This window comes from Protopterus annectens, chromosome 8.part0 (assembly GCF_019279795.1).
Source record: "Protopterus annectens isolate FY-2018-M chromosome 8.part0, PAN1.0, whole genome shotgun sequence".
NCBI lineage: Eukaryota > Metazoa > Chordata > Ceratodontiformes > Protopteridae > Protopterus > Protopterus annectens.
The window spans coordinates 448,712,145-448,736,381 of record NC_056741.1 but is presented as its reverse complement, the minus strand read 5'-3'; the positions used below and the strand labels follow the sequence as shown (position 1 = coordinate 448,736,381).

General features: G+C 43.0%; 1 protein-coding gene across 1 annotated transcript in view; it reads right to left on the bottom strand.

Moving 5' to 3' along the window:
* The window catches only part of ILF2 (interleukin enhancer binding factor 2), a 140,267-nt gene that overhangs the window by 112,246 nt on the left and 3,784 nt on the right, over positions 1 to 24,237 (bottom strand). Inside the window, exons 2-7 of the mRNA XM_044079968.1 lie at positions 15,565 to 15,621; positions 15,441 to 15,483; positions 14,153 to 14,257; positions 13,964 to 14,041; positions 13,249 to 13,351; positions 3,472 to 3,537 (exon numbers count right to left, since the gene is read on the bottom strand). Of these exons, the coding sequence (XP_043935903.1) occupies positions 3,472 to 3,537; positions 13,249 to 13,351; positions 13,964 to 14,041; positions 14,153 to 14,257; positions 15,441 to 15,483; positions 15,565 to 15,621 (452 nt within the window). The remainder of the gene's footprint in view (positions 1 to 3,471; positions 3,538 to 13,248; positions 13,352 to 13,963; positions 14,042 to 14,152; positions 14,258 to 15,440; positions 15,484 to 15,564; positions 15,622 to 24,237) is intronic.

The following is a 24,237-nucleotide window of genomic DNA, read 5'->3' as shown; positions in this document are numbered from 1 at the left end:
GAAAATATCTATTCCAACGGTTAACAAGGCAGGAATTGAATGTAATTTTGCTTTGGTTATGTGATGTATAATGTCTACAAATGTAAAACTCATTTAAAATGCAAGTTTGTCCATTACAAGTAATTATCCAAAAAGGTGGTTAAACTCCCCACTGGGAGACTGCAGAAGGAATTCAGATGGAAGCAATAGTGGATTTCAAAAAGCATCCTGCAGTGGGCAACTGCCAAGAAGAATGCCAGCGTCTGTAGTATAGTCAACCACAATGAAAAACTCAGCCAAGGGCTTCTCCCATTTAAAATAAGGATAAATGTGCAAAACAGACATTACTTCTGGCAGGCGTCTCAAGGGGATTTTAAATGGAAGCATCGATTCTACATGCAGGTCATCTCTGCATTCAAGTCCAAAATAAACAAAAAGGGACCACAAAAACAAAAAGGGACCACACATTCCCAGATGGTCTTTTAAAACATCTTTAAACATGACCTAGCCGACCCACTTTGATCCTTGTAACCACAGCCTGAGAACTGGCCATGTTCCATCAGACTGGAGGGCAGCCAACAGTAATACCCAGAGGATCAACCAACCCTGGGAATTTTAGGCACACAGGCTGAACTAGCCTCATCTGCAAGGCCACAGGTAAGGTAATCTCCAAACTTTGGACCCAACCCAGTTCAGATTAACAGTAGAACACTGCTTGTTAAACATGCTTGACCAAGGCCCCAGACAAGGGAACGACTGTGCATACCATCCATCTTTACCTTAGCCAAGCCATTTGACAACCCCTGTTAAAAACTGGGAATTAACCCCTACATTACCACATAGGCAAAAGGGTTCACTGACAGTACAGTGGGTGATCTCATTTCTAGCACAAGACCAGTCGCCAGTGGTGTACCATGGGGTGCTGGGCCCCTTACTAAATTTCTCTGAAGTCCAAGAAAAGGGCAATCACCAACTCCAACAATGTTAGTCTACTACATACAGGGTAGACTCAGATAAATGACTGGTGCCAAAGCCATGGAGTAAAGCTAAATTCAGAAAGACTTTCCTTGGGGAAAGTTGATCTCTGCCAATTACATTAGATACCACTTTCCCCTCACCAAGTGTAAACCCAGTGGTATGTGACCCAAGTACTCAAGTTGACAGCAGTCAGCTTTGACCACCACATATCCAAGGTGGAAAGGAAATCACGTGCAACACCTTAAGAGGATCGCATCACATCCAGATCCAAAGTTACAACTCATACAGTGCTTTTTTTACATGCACATCAGACATCTGTAACAATGACCAGACGTTGCATGCATCCTGTAATTTCTTGGCGAGAAGTCTTGTGCAGAAAGAAAGCCCAGTCACTACTCTGCCTTCTACAGGTTGCAGAAGGATGGCACATACCTGGCTTACAGGTCAGTCTGACACTGCCCTGAAGATGCTACACATTTGTAGCAAACCGCAACACTGGTCACTCCCCCTCCAAGGATCTTTACCTAGCCTTTCAACATTTGCAGGTCATTCTAGAAACGCACGTTTCCAGCAACTACCCCTTCTCTGAACAAGCTTCCAATTCACTTGAAACAAAGACCTTTCCCTGACCCTTTTCAGAAAGAAAACAGATCAATGGATGGGTGACAAATTCACTCATGGGGTGTCCATGCCCTGCCCCTCCTAAACAGAAAAAAGTAACTACCCTAGACCCTTGCCTCTGAACTTCACTCATCTAGCAAATGACAACTGGGACAACTCTGGATAACTATGGCTAGACGTGCAAGGGCTCTAGGGTTAGTAACCCTCCCATGAACACAAGTGGAGATAACAGCCAAGGAGCTGTAGAGACCAAATGACACCTTTTGCATATACTGCATAAAAGGTCTGCTTACTTCAGGCAGAAGCTAGTCCCCCAGGAGGTGTATCCAAAAGTGCTTTCAGTCAGGGGAATGAACAAACAAAAAGTACTACAGCAGGTTCCATCTTTATTAGTCTAATGCAAGAACTTCAGAAACCCTTACCACAAAAAACACAGAAAGAACCAAACTACAACTCCCCTACCCTGTTCCAACAAGGGAACAAACAAATTTAAACCCTTTTTAGATCATGCATGAGAAAAGGTGCCTCTAATAGATAACTATTTGCAGTTTAAGAATAGTTCAGCAGGCATCTGGCCAAGTCTAGAGTGTCCTTAAGACCCAGAACAATGCAAAGTCAGTAATGTTGGTATCTAAAAATACCCAGCCTCAAAGCACCACCTTCACAGCAGTGCAGGTGACCTGAAACACACAAGTCTTGAGTGGCTGGGCTGAAATTTTAGTTTCATTTTGTGCATCTCTCCTAATCAGTTCAAGTGCAAATTTCTGGCTTTGAACGTTTACACAATCAGGGACTGCCTGAACACTTTCCTGGCATGTACACCAGGTGTAAAACCTATGAAAACAATGGAACACCAAAGGCTCTGGCGTATCAATGTGCACCTGGAGAGAGATCACTATACAGAGCAGCCTTCTGAAGTCTGATCCAGATTTACAGCTGTATTTTGATGCTAGATAACTCTGAACCTCCCTTACAACACATCCATTGAATGCTACATGAACACAGCATTTACTACGGCTTTGTGTTGCAGAACTTACTGTAGTTTGTTTTTAAAGGGGAATAAACTAGGAAATTTGTAAGATTATACCTACTGAAAACACTAGTTCTATGGAAAAAAACCCCCGCTAAATCACCAAGTGCAGTCAACCCATGTTCCAACAGTAAGCTTGGCTCACCCATCTACAGAGATGGATGAAAGTCCCAAGACAGACAATGGAGTGACTCAACATTAATCATAATACAGCAGTACTATAGCATACACCCGATACAATTACAAATCTTACTTGGGCATTGTACTTATAAACTCAAACAGCAAATGGGGAGCTTTGCCACAAGGCAACTTAAAACAGCAACCCTCTGGTGGGCCAGCTCTTATCCCTCTATTACAGCACAATAGTGATAAAGACATGGAGAGGGATAGTACATGACTATGGAGGATTGTAAGTGCACATAAGCAATACCAGGTTTAGAAAGTGAAAGGTAGTCTCACTCATAGAACCACACACTGATTAGTGTTGTTTCAGGTCTTATGCCAGCAACCGTTTAAAACTGTTATTTCCTTCCATATCAATGGGGTAGTCTCCCTTTGAGTTTGCCAGTACAAAACTTTAATAGTGCCACATAATATCCAAGAGTGCTCAGATGTTCTAAAACTATTGCTAGATAATGTCCTACAGTAATTAGTAGCAAAGTTATTTCAAGAAACAGACCAGTCCAATTTTTAGGGGGGCCAGACAGACTAGCTTGAGCAGGTCCTACCAATCAGAAACTGCAGTCTACCATCAAGCAAGTATCCTGAAGACCAAAATGCATAACTTTCCAGTCTAGAGTGTCAGAAGCACAAGTCTAAAAAGAATGCAATTATATTTTATGCAATTAAAAGTGGGTACAGACCTTCACTTGAATCTTGTGTCCGTAAAGTTTCAACAACTTTGTTTCCTAAAGCAGCAACAGCTTCCACTGAAACAAATCAGAAAAAAAAAAGTCAATGAAATCCATTTGAGAGCTAGCATTTCCAAGAAACACATCCGTACCAGTTAGGAACCTTCACACTATGGGGTTAAATTTAAGCTTGACCCACTTCTAAAATCTTGTACAGCTACTCAAACTGCCCATTGAAATACCAGAAATGAAGCAAACCACTAAGCGACTGCAGACAGACTGGAACCAACTTCACAAAAAGGACTACTCTTATTTCAACTCCCCTGCATGGAATGAGGCTGGGGAATACAGTGGCTAGGACACCAGGGTGAGCCTGAATATAGTCAATGCTGAAGCACGCACAAGGACTGAACACAGACATCTCAACTATGAGTAACCAAAAGAATCCAAAGCGGCTTCCCCTTTTCTCGCAGGCTGACAGATCAAGTGTTGCACAGGACATTGCCTCCAAAACCATTTTTTTTCCCCACTGTTCCTTCAATGAAAGTGTCCAGCATAATGATGCAAACAAGATTTGCTGCACCAATTACCAAAAAGCATTTTGTTGGATTAGAGGCCAGCAAGTCATTATCCTACATACCCGCTAAGTCGAGCTAAATTATGAAGATATTACTTGCAGAGCAAAAGAAAATGAGTGCTTATGCATAGATTCAAAAAGTTAAGGTGGCCTCAATAAGGCAAGCAAAAGCAGTATGTGTGATTGAGATAACAGGCTACAAATATTCTGCATTACATGGTTTCAATACTTTTAGAACCCCCTGCCCACTGATCTTTTAATAAGCAAATCTAGAAAAGGCTGGTATTTTATGCACATGAAGAATTTTAATTTGAATGCTAGTGGGCATTTCAGAAATGAAATTCTCTGGATGAAGTGTGGTAGTACACTAACGTACTTTTTTTTGCAGCCCCCATGCATATGGGCCATCTGATGCTGGGACCAACTTGCCCCACTGCATGTCAAGAGTTAAATCACTTAGCCCTGCACTGCCCGCTACTGTTACCTTTTGCCATTGGAGGCACCATAGGGCTAAAATGCTTATGCTAACTAGTCCAGACAAGAGTTACCAACAACTTGTACATACTTGTCTACTACAAATGGTATTAAGACTTTCCATAAAATGCTGCTTGCTCTAGCAGGAGTACTGCGGCCAAGGACATCTCCAGCTCTCAGAAAACAGCACACAAGTTTAGCCCCTTAACTTCATACTCACAGCAGTAGAGGCAAAATGGTGAAACAGGGAAAAACTGAACACGAGCCCTCTGGCCCTTTTAGGAGGGAAGGTGCTTTACACTTTAAGGACCACTACGGGCAAACAATGAAAAAACATTTTATCTTGCCATGATTTACTGCACTTTCCTAAAAGTTGCCTGCAGCAAAACAAGTGCTCTTTCCTAATTTTATTTTTTGTTTTAATCTCGTCTGCCCTCATGGGGGAGACATTGTGATACCTTTGGAAAGCTAGATCTGTCTCAATGCAGACAGAACAAATAGCCCTACCATTTGTTGTCAAACTAGACTTAGATTCACTTAGAATGGACCACTTGGAAAAAAAAAGCCAAGTTTGAGAGTCTGCAGCTCGTGTCATTGACTGGTACGTGCAGAGTTTTACAAATATTGTTCCCATCGACGTACTACACATTCGCTGAAAAACTTACAAACGGGTCAACAAATTACTGAGATAAGACTTCACAAGGAGCAGTTTTGCAAGTTTCAATTCCTGGCCAAGTTACTCCTCCCATCTCCCTTCCTTCAGTGGGCTACAGTCTCACTAGATTCAGCTAGTCAACTTTGCATGACAATAGACATCAGTAAAATCACAGCCAATATACTGTAGATATAGATTAATACAAATATTTGTGCACGACATACAATACACATTAAAAGATAAATGAGATAAATCATATCAATATAGTTATGCTTTCTAGTTTATGACCCTGTTTGTCTATGGAAACAGATTTTTGAATTTATGTTCAAGCAGCTGTAAATTTGTTGTACATTGCCTTGTTTCTCAACATTCTAGCCACTGTGTACGCTGCATCAATTGTAAAACTGATTATACTCCTTTTGTATTTTCTATGCTATGTTTGTATAATTATTTTTTATAATTTTTTTTTTACTATCTGGAGCTTCTCCCACAGCCTCCGCTGAAAACTAATCTTGTGTCCAGTCGGACTAACCGGGTAAACATATACTAAGAAAAATCAATATACCAAGAAAAATCCAAAACTTAAGAAAAAAACACAGAAGGAAGGAAAATGTTTCATTGATGCAGTCATGAAAATCCCACTCACGTATTCAGATATTATGGGCAAACATAACAGAATATATTAGGCAAAATGTACCCAACACACTAGTCATGGGTGAATCTATAGTCCCACTCACCAGGATAAACAAGGTGAGTGCCAACTACCTGTTGGGTGCCAGGATCTGCCACAACCCATGCACTCAGGTCACTCCACAACAAGTACAAATATGACTGTCATTGCCCATGGTGTGAATGACCAGAAGACATGCCTTCCTGGACTAAATGGAAACATGGAAGAGCTCTCGGATCTTGTAGCCCAGGGAGGTATGACCCTAGCCCCGAGTAGCATTCTGCCATCACCCTGAATGATACCGCAGTACAAGGACAAAATGACGGACTTCAATAATTCGCTAAGCTTCTGGTGTCACTAAGGGGATCCAGTATCTGTGCCTGGGACATTTGCCGGACATGGCCTGCACCCGTCGCCCATGAGATTCCAGATACTGGCCAAGGCTCTTGCCGCCCCCTATAGTGCCTTTTTAGACACATTCCAAATGCAACAGGCAAGCAAAACCTGAGGGTAATGCTACTCAATGCTAGAAGTCTATGGAGAACATGGATACCTGTGCAGTGACTGAGATCTGGTTCAAGGCTCCAAAGAGCACCCCTGTACTACCAGGCTATAACTCATACCACACTTTTTGGCCATGTAACCTGGACCGGAACAAAGGCGGAGGAGTGTCCATATTCATTAAGGATATCCACACCTCCAGGCTAGTTGCTCAGCATAATGCATCAGAGGTCATCCAAGTGCTACTAACTCTGGGAAAAACTGCAATCCAAATTGTAGCTTACTACAGATCCCCCATCATGCACCAGCATTCCCACTCTTTTCTTGATATACTGGAAAATATTAGGGTTCAAACACCCTAATGGGAGATTTCAACTACCCCACCACTACCTGGGAAAACTACTCTTGTATCAACTCCTTCACTCAATGCTTTCTGGAATTTATAAATTCCAGTGCCCTGGATCAACTTATCTACACCCTCACCAATGGCAAGAATATCCTAGACCTAGTCATTACCAACATGTGTGACTGGTGTTCCATACCCGAAGTCAACTCCTTGTTGGTCAGATCTGACCATGAGCTAATCACACTAGATATCCACATCCTGCCCCCACCTCAAATTAAGAAAACCATGGCAAAAAAATTTTTCCATAGCCAACTTCATGCTTAAGTAGTGTGAAACCACGACACCCATGCAGACGGCCAATACAGTTATGACTGCTGAATCCTGCACAAGCACTTAAGAGTGCATGGATCGTGCTATCCCAAACAGAACCAAGAAGCTATCCTCCAAAATACAGAAGCCAATCTGGTGGTCCCCTACCATAACTGTACAACAGAAGGAAGAAACTGTTGCAAAAGAGTAAAATCCCATGAGTGGTGGAGCTCCCTGGTCAGCCTCAGTAAGACGCAGAGATCCCTTACAAGAGCCTCCACAGCTAGCTATGAAAATAATAAAAAATAGTTACAGATTCCAAGGACAACCACAAAGCATTCTATAGCTATGTGTCAAGAATATCAATGGCAACACCCAGATCTGCTCAGAGTTACAGCACAAAATTACAAAAACTGATATTGCCAACATTCTGGCAGATGGGTTCAGTGCCAACTACCACCCTCACACCCTACAGGGCCCATATCTATACAGGAAGAATGCAGAGTCCCTGTAATCAACTACACAGAAGCTGCACTCAAGCCAAAAACACAGCATCCATGGGACTGGACAACATTCCCAGGCTGCGTTTTACATGAACTTCAGAACGAACTGGCTCCCCACCTAAGCACCATGTTCAATCATAGCCTCACATCAGGCTTTGTGCCCACTTGGCACATAGCAAGTTATCCCATTCCACAAAGGGGGAGCCACCACTGATCCTGGGAACTATCGTCCTATTAGCCTGATGAGCTTGGTCTGCAAGGCCATAGAACGTATCATGGAACTCAAAGACATTGGTAACCTCCAAACTCTGGACCCCACCCAGTTCGGGTTTGTAAAGGCAGATCATGCATCCTGAACCTAACAGACTTCTGATACAGTTGAGGCTAAGGTGGTTCACACAGCCCATCTTGACCTCGCCAAGGCTTTTTACACCATCCCCCATTCTGGAATTATATAAACTAGGTATAAATCCCTATATCACAAGATGGGTTGCCAACTGACAGAACCCACACTGAAAGTTAAGACTTCAAATCTGACATCAAACCAGTGACAAGTGGAGTACCACAGGGTTCATCTGAAGTACAAGCTAACAGAAGGCCTCTGGCTAAGTTTGCAGATGACTGCAAACTTAAGAGCCATAGTCAATCCTCCAAATGATGTGGACATCCTACAGAAGGGCCTCACTGAGACAGATGCCTGGTGTTAAGAGCCATGACCTCAAGCTCGATGCCAAAAAGTGCATAGTCATCTCCTTTGGTAAAAACTCTGTACCCATGAGCTACCACATAGGTGGTAGTCTACTTAACACTGAATGTGTTATGAGACCTCAAGAGACTTGCAGCAGCTGGAAAGGCCGCAGAATGTGTTATGAGACCTCAAGAGACTTGCAGCAGCTGGAAAGGCCGCAGAAGAACCTCAAAGAGGATTACTGGCCTCAGATGCCCTACTTACCATCAAAAAAATTCCAGCTTTACTTCGTAGCATATCACCTACTCCAAGGTGATCTGCCCAACATATAAAGCTATGTCAAACCCAGAGCTGTTGGGACATGCTACATCTAAAGAAATCCCAGTCCCTCTGAGCTATACGCTCTATGGACCTAAACCCCATCATCACAATAGGACATGCTAGATTCCTGTCAGACTTCCCATACTCTGAAACAAGCTACCCATCCATGTCAAGCAACATTCCTCATCAGCACTTTCCAAGAAAAATCTGAGTGGATGGGAGATGGGAAAATATACCCTGGGAATCACTTGGCTCTGCTCGACAGGGACACAGGAAAATAACTTTCTTGGGTGGCATAAGCCAGGGAAACTTGTTGGCTAGGCTTACTTAGGCCGATAGGTTCATAGGTAGTTACCAGGCTATTAGACTAAATACAATATTATGTAGCATTGAAAGGTGACTTGTTCATTATTTAGCCATAAAGCAAATTTCAGAGTGGAAAAGTTCAAATAGTAGATAAAGAGGGGAAAAGTGAGAAAAAGTAGGGTAGATATGGGAAGGAGGCAGGAGAAAAAAAATGAGTAAAAGTAACATTACAAGTAAGAGAAACGAAACCAAGGAAAAGAACAACATGGACAAGATTTACTGTGTGGTGTAAATGAACTATAAAGCAAATCTGCACTGATACCTGCTTGCTGCCCTGCTGAGGGAGGACACTTGTGCAAGTACAGTGCACTGGCTCCAGAAGGGATGGCAGCATAATTCTCATTATAGAAGAAATCTGGCCAAGGCTATAAATAGGGGACAATTTATAAATATTGCACTTAAGGTTTTGCATTAGAGTGAATTTTAAGGATATCAAGTCTGAAAATCAAATGCCTGTCAACTTTGACTTCAGTGTTCAATGATTTGCCAGTGATTTGACAGAAAACTGCAATTTTATGAAACAAAATCTGGACTTTCTGCAAAAATCTGTACTGTTGAGAGATTATGGATGGGAGTCTTGAACCAACACCCATTTTCATTTGTTTGCCAAAACCATTATCAGCAGTGTTTTGCAGAGAGGTGGGAAAAGCCTTAAATTTGACTGGTATGTTGTGTGGGTGTGGAGGTGTGCCTTTTTAAGTATGGTGCAAATGTTATTGATTATGAAATGGAGAGATTAAGAGTAAAATTGTGCTCAGTGAAGTTCCTAGCAATTTTATCACTGCTCGATTCAGACATACATTCACCTGTGTTTGTCAGTACTATGTTTGAGTGCACTGTTTTGGAGTGTAGTTTCACTGCTACAGCTGCTGCTACTCTTTCAATACAAGTATCTGCTTTGGAAGTTTTCTCCAGGAGTCTGTTGCTGAGAGGATGAGAGACATGTTACAAGTAATATAACAAAGACAAACTAGATAGCAATAGTAAGAAAAAGTACTAGGTCACATTGGGAGGTCATTGTTAAACTGAGAACTGTTGTAAAATTTAATACCATAAGGTTAACTATGTAAAGAACCATGTCAGCAACCAAAATGCATTACAAGTTAAATATTTTATTGTGCACATTTTAAATGGATAGACTGGCCTAAACTCTTGACTGATGCGTTCTTTATATATTTTATTCCTGGGAAATACTATTCAGAAGTGAAGAGCCAGAGACATACAAGGGAACAGATTTAGTGGCACACCAGGCTGTGATTTTTATGTCAGTCATGCAAAGCTAACGGAATAGTTGAATCTAGTAAAGCTGGAAATGTGAGACTGTAGTAAAGCTGGAAATGGGAGGAGTAACCTGGCCAGGAAGTGAATCTTGCAACTGCTCCTTGTAAAAAGTCAGTAATTTGACACTTTTGCAAGTTTTTCAGAGAATGTGTAGTACATCAGTAGGAACATTTGTAAAACTCAGCACATACCAGACACATGAGCTGCAATGAATGGAAGTCTAGTCTGACAAATGGTAGGGCTATATGTTCAGTCTGAATTGTGGGAAAGATTTGGCTTTCCAAAGGAATCAATGTCTGCCCCCATGAGGGCAGAAAAGAGTAAAAATAAAATTAGGAATGAGTACTTATTTTGCTGCAGGCAGCTTTGGGAGGCGTGTAGTAAATCATGGCAAGATAAAATATGTTTTCTTCATCATTTGCCTGTAGTGGTCCTTCAAGCCAGGTTCACAGATGTTTCACTGCTGAAGCGAGCTCTGACATGAACACCTAATGTTGGCACTGCACAATACAGCTTCCTGGAGCAATTAAAAGGCAGAAATCCCAAGGAGATAAGGCAGTAGTGGTGGCTGCTACCATAATCTTGTGTGGACAGCCAATCTGCAGCTCTGCAAACTTCCTCAGATGTTTTGAAACAGATGCCCTACAGTCTCAAAACTCTAGCTACACGTATCGCCTATTCAGAGGTGATCTCTGCTTAATATACAAAGCTATGTCAAACCCAGAGCTGTTGGACATGCTCCACTTAAAGAAATCCCAATCCCTCAGAGCTACACTCTAGGGACCTAAACCCAAACCTTGTCACCACAATAAACAGAACATGCCGGAGCTATAGATTCCCATCCGAGAGACTGAGTAAAACTACCTATCTATAGCAAACAAAGCTCCTCATTAGCACTCAAGAAAAACCTTGATTGGATGGGAAATAGGAAATTCACCCCTGGGATCACCTCTGTGGCTCTGACAATGGCACAAGAAAATAATTTTCTTTGCCAGGGTACCTTTTTGGCTGGGCTTGTATAGGCCCCAGGGCAGATAGCCTAGTACCAACCTATGAACAAACCATAAAAAACATTAAAAACACAGGTATATGCACAGTAATACTCCATTACACAATTCAGTCCCAACTTCCCTTAGAACTTCAATCTGCATGTGCTGTTCCCACAAATTCTATTTTCCTCTACATAAATTTCTATGTACCTCCTGCAGTCCTCTGTATAGTGCTTTGACTGTCTAGCATTTTCCAACTGATTTTTGTAGTCATGCATTTAAAGTGGCCCAATTATCAGTTTGTTGTATAGTCAACTAATCTCCTGCAATCCAAACTTCTGCTTGACCTTATCCCATTTGTTGTAAAATTCCTTAGCTATTTTCTCCACTAAATTCCAGCTCCCTTGCAGTCAACCATACTGAAAAAACTCTCCATTCCAGTGCTGGCTTAGTTTTTAGAAAGCTATATGCATAAAAATATCAGAAAGCATCCTGTAAGTTTCTCTTTCAAGGACATGCATCCAAACACCATAGTCTCCTTACTTCCCCAAACTGCGTCACATCCTTAGCTTCAATTTGTGTGTACGAGTTAAAAATGTCCCCATAAACATGGGTACTGCCAAATAAAGGAAGCAGTGGTGGCCAGTGCCTTAGAGTACACTCACTGAACCCCCACCTGCTAAATGGTGCATCACTAGAATACCAGTTTCCAATAAGATCAAATAGGACTGCCTTGCACCTTCACCTCATTTTTCCCCAGCAAAAAGGGGACAAAGCTGACCTTTCTGGTTTGACAATATAAACAGAGTTGCTTGTGATAGCAACACATTGGTATAAATACTCCCTTTTGGGGGGGGTGGCACTTGTCATGGGAGACAGCAGTGACACTGCAACAGCAAATTTACTGTGTTCAAAGGGGAAACACAAGTAGCTCACATTAAAGCCCACCAAGGGGGTAACAATTTCAAAACTTTTATTAAACAGACTACAGCATAAGCACAACTAACTGCAAGAGGCAGAAAAAGATAATACTGTGATACTGTTCAGTGCACTCCAGCATCTGAACTAGTCCATGAAGTACACTTGTGTTGGAACTTAAATGTCATCAGCTAACTAGCCTGTGTTCACTGATGTAATGATACAATGGTGAGTCTACCAGAAAGTTGTACTCTACATCTATGCTGGACAGTTGTCTTTGGAGACATCAGTTTGCAGAAGCTTTAGATCTTTGCCATGGCAAGCTCCAGGTATCAGAGTTCTAACCCCATTACAACCTGTTCAAGTAGTACTTGAAAGTATGTCTAATCTAGAACTTGACAGGTAGCTATGGAGAGATGTTGCAAGGTTAGCAGAGAAGTTAGAAAGATGACAGAATACCCACAGTACAGAACACCCATCAATGCAATAACCATACCCTCACATTTACCATTATGGCAATTTTCTATCACATCTGACCTAGGTTAATTGCGAAGTTATGCTGCAGCATTGATAAGCTTGAGAGTGTTGTGGACCAGTAAACCGCTGTCCAAGATGGAAGTAGCAATACCTGGAGGACATGAAAAATCCTGCACCAACTCCAAGGGACAATATCCACACAAACTCTGAAAACATCCAAAAAGGACAGCACTGACCCCACCCCCCCTCAACCAAAGAAAAACATGCTTCAAAGGCAACAAAGCAGGCAACAGTCCCAGATATTCACTATCCTTGCCCCAATGAATGTCAATCTAGCCAGCAAGCAGGGAGAAATCAAGTGAATAGATCATTTAAGTCCGGCCAGGGGGTGGGGGGGGGGTAAGTTTTACATGTACTCCTAGTGTAGAAAAAGCACTGACCCCACCCCCCCTCAACCAAAGAAAAACATGCTTCAAAGTCAACAAAGCAGGCAACAGTCCCAGATATTCACTATCCTTGCCCCAATGAATGTCAATCTAGCCAGCAAGCAGGGAGAAATCAAGTGAATAGATCATTCAAGTCCGGACAGGGGGTGGGGGGTAAGTTTTACATGTACTCCTAGTGTAGAAAAAGCAAACTGTACCTTTACAAAAATACAAACCCAACTCTAAAGTCAATGACCAAGGGGGGGGAACAAACACATGCAGTACTTACATGTTGGAAGAATCTTCAGGATAACCACCAAATCTGCCACATTGTGACCAGCCATCATTGTTCCTTTTTTGTAAGAGCCCACCTGACGAACTTCTTCGATTTGCTGTTTAGAACAAGCATAGCATTACACTTACTATAATCCCAATCACCGTTGTTTGGAAAATATGTTTCTTTAAATTTTGCAGCACAAGACTATGTGCAAGTTAACCAGCCTGTGACAGAACCAACTGATCACTACATACTGGCTGCCCCCACCCTCCAGCTGTAGTAAACTACAGGTAATTTCAGAAATGGGAAGTTAAAGCAAAGTATCAGGTTCACAACACAGTGGACTTCAGTCAGTAGAGATTCACATGTTTATGTACAGGGAACCAACATTCCTCAAATTTTGCAAGTAAACTTAATTCAATGGACCACAACATCAGCAGAGACTAAAAAAAAGTTGCACATAGTGAATCTATTTGTAACTACAGGTTTGATTAGGACAAAGTTTGATAAACACACCTGTACCAAAATGAGTACAAGTAATGATTACAGCAAACCAAAAATAAGTATTTTTTGGGGGGAGTGGACATGTTTATAATACTTCTGTGAAACTTGTCAAGTGCAAATTACCAGTATGGTGGTGCTGCACCCCATTAAAAAAAACTTTGTTCGGTGGTGGAGGAACCCCCCCCCCCCCCCAGCAAATGGCATAATTGTAAAGTACACTTACAACTTCAAATGTTCCAGGTGCTACAATGAGGTTTTCAATTACATTGTTTATCTTTGTTACCAGGGATAGAATAGATGCCTAAAAAATAAAATAAAACAGTTACTTCTACACTATACTTAGTGCAACCTTCCAGGGGAAGGGAAACAGATTACATTTCAATAGTGTAAAAAGAGCTGGGTAAATACATACTTGTTCTGCTGCAGTTGGAGCAAGTTCATGGTTCCTTTTCAGCAGGGCCTCACTCAAGAGGGTATCATCAGAAGTTTGTTTCACACGTGGAAAGGCCATCTCACACTAACAAAATCAGCCAAAATATAAATTAGACAATAAATCAGTTTATAAGCCAACTACCTGCATTCCAAGAACACAAAGGAAATTCTATACCAAGCCTGTATGGTTTACCACTGTACACGATTTACTGAAACAGCCACCCACCAGTAGAAGTTTAGACAAGCCAACACTTTTACACCTGTAAACAAAGTGTCATACAAGGATTACCTGTCACCTGTCCAAGAATGGCTTCATCTATGTTAACCTCAGCCACATACCTTCTAAAGGCTAGAATTAGAAGGCAGTTGATTAGCACTACTCACCAGCTGCATAACTTGCTATGGTTTAGAAAAACACAGTCTCATGACTTAATGCAGCTACACCCTTTGCAAAATGGTAAAATCCATTATCTATAATAAGTGGCAGACAGAAGCAAGGTTATGCAATGAAAGGACAAGTTATTCACCTTCCTCAAGTTTCAATGCACTTTTCAGATACCCATACACAACTAAAATGACAGTTCAAGGTGGGAGACCACACGTCATATCAAAAGTTCTAGCTAGCATCCAAAAGCAGAAGGCATGCACATGTAGAAATTGCTCCAGTATCCAATATGCAAGAAATTGGAATGAACTCTAAGCAAAATGGGTAATCAGATGCGACCCCCTCCCAAACAGACAATGTGATCACAAACTGCTCAACTTCCAAACATATTCCAAGTTATACTCAAGGGGGGCAATCACACCCCTCCCCAACACAAAAATGCAGCTACGTTTGCCTAGACAAAAGCAATCAACTTGGCTCATAAAGGACCTAGTCAAAGGAGTTGGTCACAGTAGCAGAAGAAAGCCTGTGGAACCCCTTGCAGTCAAATTCTACATTTCTGGGAGAAGGGAGAACACTGCTATAGCACCATAATTACAGGACTGTGCTCTTATCCTTGCCATTGCTAGCTAATCTTTAGCGTCTGTCTTTCTGGCGAGTGGGCATATGCCAGAAGACTATGCATAACCAGCGTCACTCCTCCTTGATCAATTTTGCTACTTTAGTTGCATTTAAAATGTTGTAAAACAAATGGAGTTTATACCATGCTTCATAGTGCATCTACCATATATTCTGCCAAGCCAGTTGACTTGAAAGTAATTTACAACCCTTCAGTACACTCAAGGCCACTTTAATAAAGTTATTAAAAAGTGAACATACTTACCACATAGAAATCAAATGGGATGTGAGGGACAAAAGGCCTAAAACTTAAAAACAAAAAACACACATTAGCCTTCAGAAGTGCACCCCATATCCAGCTAACAGCATTCATTAAAGGCACAACTTACCCAGCACCTCCACCGCCCCTGGAGCCAAATCGTCCACGACCACGGCCTCTTTCGCCCCTAGGGACAAAATGCACATTAACACAAACTGCACCAAAACACCTCTCCACCAGTGCTGTAACTGACAACTGATGGAGATGTAAAAAACAAGGAAAAAATTAGATACACAAACTCAGAACCACCAACCCTAAACATTCTGGACAACCATTAAAGAAATCTTGTACCCCAGCCAAAACAATTCAACTCATTTAAATAAGTTAATCCAGGAACCCCATGTTCCCTCTTGGGGGGGGGACACATCACAAAATTCAGACATTACTAAACTTCATATCTATAGCAATCTTATCCCCACTGTATTCAAAAACTCCTGTGGGAAGAATTATCCCCCTCATGTGGCTTCTGCCCTCTCCATTTTACCAACACCACACTTCTAAACCTGTAAGGATGCTGTCAAACCCAGAGATAAAACAGCAAACTATTCTTATTTCTAGAAGTCTACGATCCCTAGACAGTAAGCAGACTTTTACTTCAAATAGGTTCATACTAGGCTATCTGCCCTAGGGCATTTATAAGCCTAGCCAGAGTTGTGTGGCTTTCACCACCCCTTAGGTTGAAGAATACTATTAGTTTGCCGTGCCTCTGTCCAGCAGTGATACAGAGATGATCCCAAACCTACGATCTCCCATCCACTGGTCAAGACTCCTCTTGAACAGAGCCAGCGAGGTGCTCAGTCTCACATGGACCGGGATTTTGTTCCCCAGCATAGGGAGTCTCTGGTGATGAATCTGTCCCTCCAGCACGTCCTATTTATATCCGTGTTGAGGTTTAAGTCTCTTGCTCTTGTGGCTCTGGATTTTTGAGGTGGAGCATGTCCATTAATTCCGGGTTGGACATGGCCTTGTATGTCAGGCACAGGTCACCTCTGAGCAGACTGTATGCGACTGAATAGAGCTGGAGTTTCTTCAGTCGGGCAGCATATGGCATATTTTTGAGCCCCTTTATCCTTTTGGTGAGGAACTTTTGGGGTCTTTCCAATTGCTGCAGGTGTCGGGTAAGATACATTCCGAATGGGGCATTGTACTCTATCATTGGTCTGATAAGTGAAGGGTACAGGGGAACAATTACCTCCCTTGATTGGGATGTGAATCCCTTCATAATCAGGTGGGCAATGTAGAAGGTCCTCCTAACCACTTTGGCAATGTGAGTGTCAAGAGAAAGGTTACTGTCAACTTGGGTCCCCGATAACCTCTTCTGTGCTTAATGGATTGCCACCTCTTCTGTGCTTAATGGATTGCCACCTATGTGGTAACTTGGGGTTACCTTGTTTTTACCAAAGGGTATGACTACACATTTTTGGCGTTTAACCTAAGGCCATGGCTCTGGCACCAGTTATCCGTTTCTATGAGACCTCTCTGAAGGATATCTGTGTCTGATGGATTTTCAACTATGGCGCCCAGTTTGCAGTCATCTGCAAACTTTGTCAGCCACAATGCTCCTATGTTTGCCTGCACTTCTGAAAAGTAGATGCCGAACAAGAGGGGGCCCAGGACTGAGCCCTGTGGGACACTGCTTGTGACTGGCTTGGAGTCTGACATGGCACCAGCAACTCTAACCCTGTGGGTTCTGTCCTTGAGCCAGTTTGCAACCCATCAACTTAAATGTAAACCCATACATTACAAGATGGGTTGCAAACTGGCTGAGTGACAGAACCCACAGGGTCAGAGTTGCTGGCGCCATGTCAGACTCAAAGCCTGTCACAAGTGGTGTCCCACAGGGCTCAGTCCTGGGCCCACTCTTGTTTGGCATCTACTTTTCTGAACAAGCAAACACAGGAGGGTTATGGCTGACAGTTTGCAGATAATTGCAAACTGGGTGCCGTAGTTGAAAACGCAGACACAGATATCCTTCAGAAGGGTCTCACAGAAACGGATAACTGGTGCCAGAGCCATGGCCTCAAGTTAAATGCCAAGAAATGCATAGTCATACCCTTCGGGAAAAATAAGGTTATCCCTAGCTACCATATAGGTGTCAATCCCCTGAACATAGAAGAAGTTATTAGGGACCTGGGAACCCAGGTTGACAGTAGCCTTTCATTCGACACTCATTGCTAAAGTAGTTAGGAAGACCTTCTACATTGCCCACCTTATCATGAAGGGATTCACATCTAGTTAAAGGGAAGTCATAGTCCCTATACTCACTCAGACCAATGATAGAGTACAATGCCCCATTCGGAATGTATCTGACCCGACACTTGCAGCAGCTGGAGAGGCCACAAAAGTTACTCACCAAAAGGATAAAGGGTCTCAAAAATCTGTCTTATGCTGCCCGACTGAAAGAACTCCAGTTATATTCAGTTGCATACCGCTTGCTCAGAGGTGACCTATGCCTGACATACAAGGCCATGTCAAACCCAGATTTGATGAACATGCTTCATCTAAAAAAAAAATCTAGATCCCTCAGAGCCACAAGGGCGGGAGACTTAAACAGACACTGTTATTAATAGGATGTGCTGGAGGGATAGATTCATCACCCAAAGACTCCCTATGCTGTGGAACAAAATCCCGGTTTATGTGAGGCAGAGCACCTCGCTGGCCTTGTTCAAGAGGAATCTTGACCAATGGATGGGAGATCGCAGATACACCCCAGGGGTTACCTCAGTGTCACTGCTTGACAGAGGCACAGCTAAATAATGGGCATAGTTTCTCTAAACTAAAGGGATGGCGTAAGCCACAAAACTATGGGCTAGGCTTATAAATGCCCTCGGGCAGATAGCTAGTATGAACTTATGAGCCTATCTTGTGACATATGGGTTTACATTTAAGCTGGTGAGCTTTTCTATGATACCAGAGTGGGGTATTGTGTCGAAAGCTTTTGCAAGGTCAAGGTAGGCTGTGTGAACTGCCTTACCCTCATCAATGGCCTTGGCGACAGTTTCAAAAAAGTTGACCAAGTTCAAGAGGCATGATCTGCCCTTGACAAAGCAGAATTGGGTAGGATCCAATGTCTGTAGGTCCCCTATGTCTTTATTTAGGAGTTCCATCAGATTCCTCTCCATAGCTTTGCAGACCGGGCTTAAGCTTATGGGGCAGTAATTACCAGGGTCCGTAAAAGCACCGCCTTTGTGGAGTGGGACCACAGTTGCCGTACGCCACTCTTTGGGTATGTATCCTGTGGTAAGGCTAAGATTAAACAGCAGCCTTATGTGTGGGCTTAGTTCCTCATTGAGTTTGTGTAGCACAGCCGGGGACACCATCCGGTCCCATTGATGCTGTGTTTTTAGCTTTAGAGAGAGCAGCTCTCACCCGGGCATTTGAGATGCTTGGGAGGCTACACTCTGCTGGGATAGATATTTCTCCTTTTGGGGAGGGAGGGGAGAAATTTTCACTGAACCTGTCTGCCAGTATGTTTGCAATGTCTGTGGGTTCAGTGATTTTTGTATCATTTTGGACTAATTGAGCATATCTGGGAGTTTCCACCCAGATTTCTAACATAGCTAAAGAAGGCCTTATGATTGTCTTTTGAGTCCTTGGCGATTTTTCTCTCAAAGTTGGCCTTCGATGATTTTATGAGTGATGTGAGTTTACTAGTATTTATCAGAAACGTCTTCCCTTTTAGGGATTTTGCTCCATCTTGTAGTACCTTTCTCCTCTTGTTGTAAAGTTTATGGCTGGGGTCCTCCATAGACCTCCATAGATCGGGCGCTTGCCTTAGGTGGAAAGGGTCTTGATTTTATTTGGGATTGCTTGATCCATGCAATCCTGGAGGTGCTCGTAGAAAGCATTTGTAAGGGATTCAGCAGCGTGGGTTGTGGTTTCCAATGGCTCAGGGGCCTTGAAGGATACCACACCAGTCTTAAGTGTGAAGTTGGCTTTTTGAGAAGTTCTTCACTGTGGTCTTTTTTGTTGGGGGCGGGATGTGGATCTCCAGTGAGATTAGTTTATGTGGTCTGATCTCACCAATGAGGATATACTTCCAGTGTGGAGCATTTTGTCCCCATGTTTGTGATGATCAGGTCTAGTATATTTTCACCTCTTGGGGGAATGGTGACAAGTTGTTCCATAGCATTCGAGTTTATGAACTCCAGGAACCTTTGGGCTAGGGTATTGGGGCTTGAGTAATGTTCCCAGTCTATGTTTGGGTAGTTGAAGTCACCCAATATGATGGTGTTTGGAGACACATTTATACTCTCCAGTGTCTTCAGGAAGGCTGTGTGGGTGGCCTGTAACATGCTACAAACTGTAGAGGAGTTTTGCCTTTGGTTAACTGCACCTGAATGGTCCCCTCCTTTTGTGGTACGGTCCAGGTTTTGGGGCCGGAACGCATGATATGAAGTAAAACCTGGTAGTGCCGGGGTGCTCTCCGAAGCCTTGAACCAGGTTTCAGTCACAGCACAGACATCGATGTTCTCCATACTGAGGAGGGCTTCGAGGGCGTGCATCTTGAGGTGCAGACTTCTGGCATTCAGCAGCATTACCCTTAGTTTTTTTCCATTAATGTTTTCTAGGGCGGTGGGTTTAGAATTTGAGCCTTGTCTACAAAAAGGCACTATGGGGGTGGCAAGAGCCTTTGCCAATATCTGAAAACCCAGGGGTGACAGGTGCAAGCAGTCCCTTGCGAAGCAGTGTGGCTTGTCAAGCATATCATTCCAGGCAGACAGACATTGGTGTGTACTAGGCTAATGGCCCTGGAGCCTTTACAAGCCTAGCCCATAGGATTAGCCTGGCATTGTGCCACCCAACCTTGGTTCCCAGTGCCTCGAGAAAGCCACTGGAGTTATCACAGGGGTGATTTTTATTTCCCCATCCACTTATCAAGACTTCGCTAGAAGTGAGGTGCATATATAAATTAGTACCAGGTTAACTACCTTTGCAGGCCATTCCAAGCCTAGCCCACTCCATGTGAGAATCAAACCCTGCACCTTGTACCTACAAGGTGAACACATTAACCACTATGCCAGCCTCCCACTGATGACATTTTATTTTAGACCACTTCTTGGAAGGCAGACAGATCATGTTTTCCATTACCTCATCTGTCAGGCACACTAGTTGTGCTTCCACCCACTAAAACAAGGTCGGGTGGCACAATTTCAGGGTAATCCTATGGGCCAGATTTGTAAAGGCTCCAGGGTCATTAGCCCAGTACACACCTTTGAACCTATTTGAACAGGCGAGCAAAAACTGAAGGCAATGCTACTCAAATGCCAGAAGTAAATCTCAAAATGCACTCACTCGAGGCACTCCTTACAATGGAGAGCATAAATATCTGTGCAGTGAGACCTGGTTCAACACTCTAGGGAGCTCCCCTGCATTACCAGGCTACAACTCGTACCACACATTTCAGCAATCTAACCTGGGCCACCAAAGGCAGAGGTGTCCATATTCATTAAGGATATGGACACCCCCGGGCTAGTTGCGCAGCATAATGCATCCAAGGTTATCCAAGTGCAACTAATTCTGGGAAAAACTGGAATCCAAATTGTAGCTTGCTACAGATCCACACCATGCCCCAGGACTCCCAATCCTCTTGATATACTGGAAAATATTAGGGTTCAACCAAACACCCTAATAATGGGAGATTTCAACTACCCCACAATTAACTGGGAAAAGTACTCTTGTACCATCTCCTTCACAACACATACTGGAATTCATAAATTCCAATACCCTGATCAACTTATCCACACCCCCACCAGGAGGAGCAATATCCTAGACAGTCATTACCCCACACCGGAAGTAAACTCCGCAGTCAGATCTGACTACAAGCTAATCACCCTAGATATCCACATCCCACCCCCACCCACCATTAAGGAAACATTTCTCCAAAGCCAACTTGATGCTTCTTAAGACAGAAGTGGCTAACTTCATACGACACCCATGCAGATGGGCAATACAGTTACGACTGCTGAATCCTACAGAAATGCACTCCAAGCACTTGCATGAATGCATGAACTGGGCTATCCCAAACTGAACCAAGATGCTATCCTCCAAATAAAGCCAATCTGGTGGTCCCCTGCCATAGGGGCCAAGGGTACTAGCTGCTAGAAGGGTCTGGGGGGGGTGAATACTGCACATGGCTGGGCTAATATATGCCTGCGGGCAGACAGCCCAGTACCAACCTATGAACCTATAAAACTCTACAGCACCAACCTATGAACCTATAAAACTCTACAGCAAAAGGAAGAAACTGTTGCAAAGGAGTAAAATCCCATGAGTGGAGGAGCCCCCTGGTCAGCCTCAGTAAGAAGCTGAGATCCCTTACAAGATCCTCCAAAGCTAGCTATGAAAACAAACAAAATAGCCACTGATGGCAAAGCATTGTATAGCCATTACCCCCTAAAGGGCCCATATCTATGCGTTTTACATGAACTTCAGAACAAACTGACTCCCCACTTAAGCACCATGTTCAGTCTCATGTCAGGCTTTGCGCCCACTGAATGATGCACAGCAACAGTTATCCCACTCAAAAGGAGAGCCACCACTGATCCTGAGCCTGGTCTGCAAGGCCATGGAACATATCATGGAACTCAAGACATTGGTAACCTCCAAACTCTGGACCCAACCCAGTTCAGGTTTGTGAAAGGCAGATCATGCCTTCTGAACTGACTGAGGAAGTCATGTCACCAAAGCCAAAGAGGGCAAGGGGGTTCACATAACCTATCTTGACCTTGCCAAGGCTTTCAACACAATCCCACATTCTGAAATTATAGCTAAACTCACTAAACTAGGTATAAAATCACTACATCACAAGATGGGTTGCCAACTGGCTCACTAACAGAACCCAGACTGTAAAAGTTGGATTCCAAATCTGACTTCAAACCAGTAGTGACAAGTGGAGTACCACAGGGCTCAATCATGGGACCTCTCCTGTTTGGTATCAACTTCCCTGAAGTACAAGCTAACACAGAAGACCTCTGGCTAAAAGTTTGCTGATCACTACAAACTTGGAGCCATAGTAGAGTCAGCAAATGATGTGAACATCCCACAGAAGGGCCTCACAGAGAGGCCTGGTGTCAAGAGACATGGCATCAAGCTCAAAGCCAAAAAGTGCATAATCCTCCCCTTTGGTAAAAACTCTGTAGTCATGAACTACCACACAAATGGCAGTCTACTTAATGCCAAATGTGTAATGAGACCTTGGGGCCCAGGAGGACAGTAGTCTCTCCTTTGATAATCACATTGTCATAGTAGTCAGGAAATCCTGTGGCACACCTCATCACAACAGTTCTCATGCAGAAAAAAAAAGGTCATTGCTCCCCTCTACTCAGCACTCAGACCCATTCCAGACTACAATGCCCCACTGGAATTGTACTTCACAAGACATCTGCAGCAGCTGGAAAGGCCACAAAAGTACCTCAGAGGATTACTGGCCTCACACCCTACACCAGGCTCAAAATTCCAGCTTTACTCTAGCATATCACCTACTCAGAGGAGTATCTCTGCCCAACATACAAAGCTAGGTTAAACCTAGAGCTGTTGGACATGCTACACCTAAAAAATCCCAATCTCTGAGCTACACGCTCTAGGTGCAAACCTTGTCACCACAATAAATGGGACATGCTGGAGGGATAGATTCCTGTCAGAGACTTCCTATACTCTCGGAACAAGCTACCCATCTATGTCAAGCAAAATTCCTCATTAACACTCAAGAAAAATCTTGAGTGAATGGGAAATAGGAAATACACCCCAGGGATCACTCATGTGGCTCTGCTCAGCAGGGGAACAGGAAATTAACTTTCTTGGGTGGTGTAAGCCAGGGAACCTTGGTGGCTAGGGCTTACTTAGGTCCTTGGGCTGATTGCCTAGTACCTACCTATGAACATACTGCAGCTCTTTCTAAAAAGAGAAACTGTGACAAGTACTGTGCAATGTGCTTGTACACATTATCCAATAGCAGTTTGCAAGTGGAGATGCACATGTGTAGGCCTAGAACAGAAGACTGTTCAAAAAACACCTTAGACTAGTAAAAGGTACTATGCATAACCAACTCTCGTGACAGCATATACAGCTGCCACTCGCCCTTCTACTTCTCTTTCTTCAACAAGTTTACTTTCCTCTTGGTACGCTATACAAACTAGTAAAATATTTCAGCTATGCAACTACTACACTATGTATACAATATGTAATTAGACCTAAACACACTGGTCATGGCCCTGTACTAAACAGGCCTCTACCTGAATATGCTCTACCTTCCCTTTTCTCATCCTTTAATACAAGACTTCTATGCTCTGGCATCTCATTTCCTTACCTCTCATTTAAGATTTAACTCATTACTACTACTACTGATTATGCTGCCTCGTACATAGTGTACTGTACTGGAAATGGCATCAGCCTGTATACCTCCTTTTTTCTTTGCCATTAAGTTATGTACTTTACTTTCACATTGAACTAGCCTGTAGGCCTCCTTTTAGCATGAAGGAAAATACCTACATGTTATTTTGAAACTGCAGTTTAGTATTGATTGGGTGTATATATATTACTGTATTTTTTCTTCTTATATTTGTTTGTAATTTTAATGTTCTGTATGTCTTGGAGCTCATCTCCCTGGGCCTCTAATAAAAATGGACATCTATCCAGTTAGAGTAGCCCGGTCAACAAATGTAAAATAAATGTATCTATTTCTATGCATTTCACTTTCCAAAGTTTAATGCATGTAATGTGTGGTACTGATGAATATTATGTG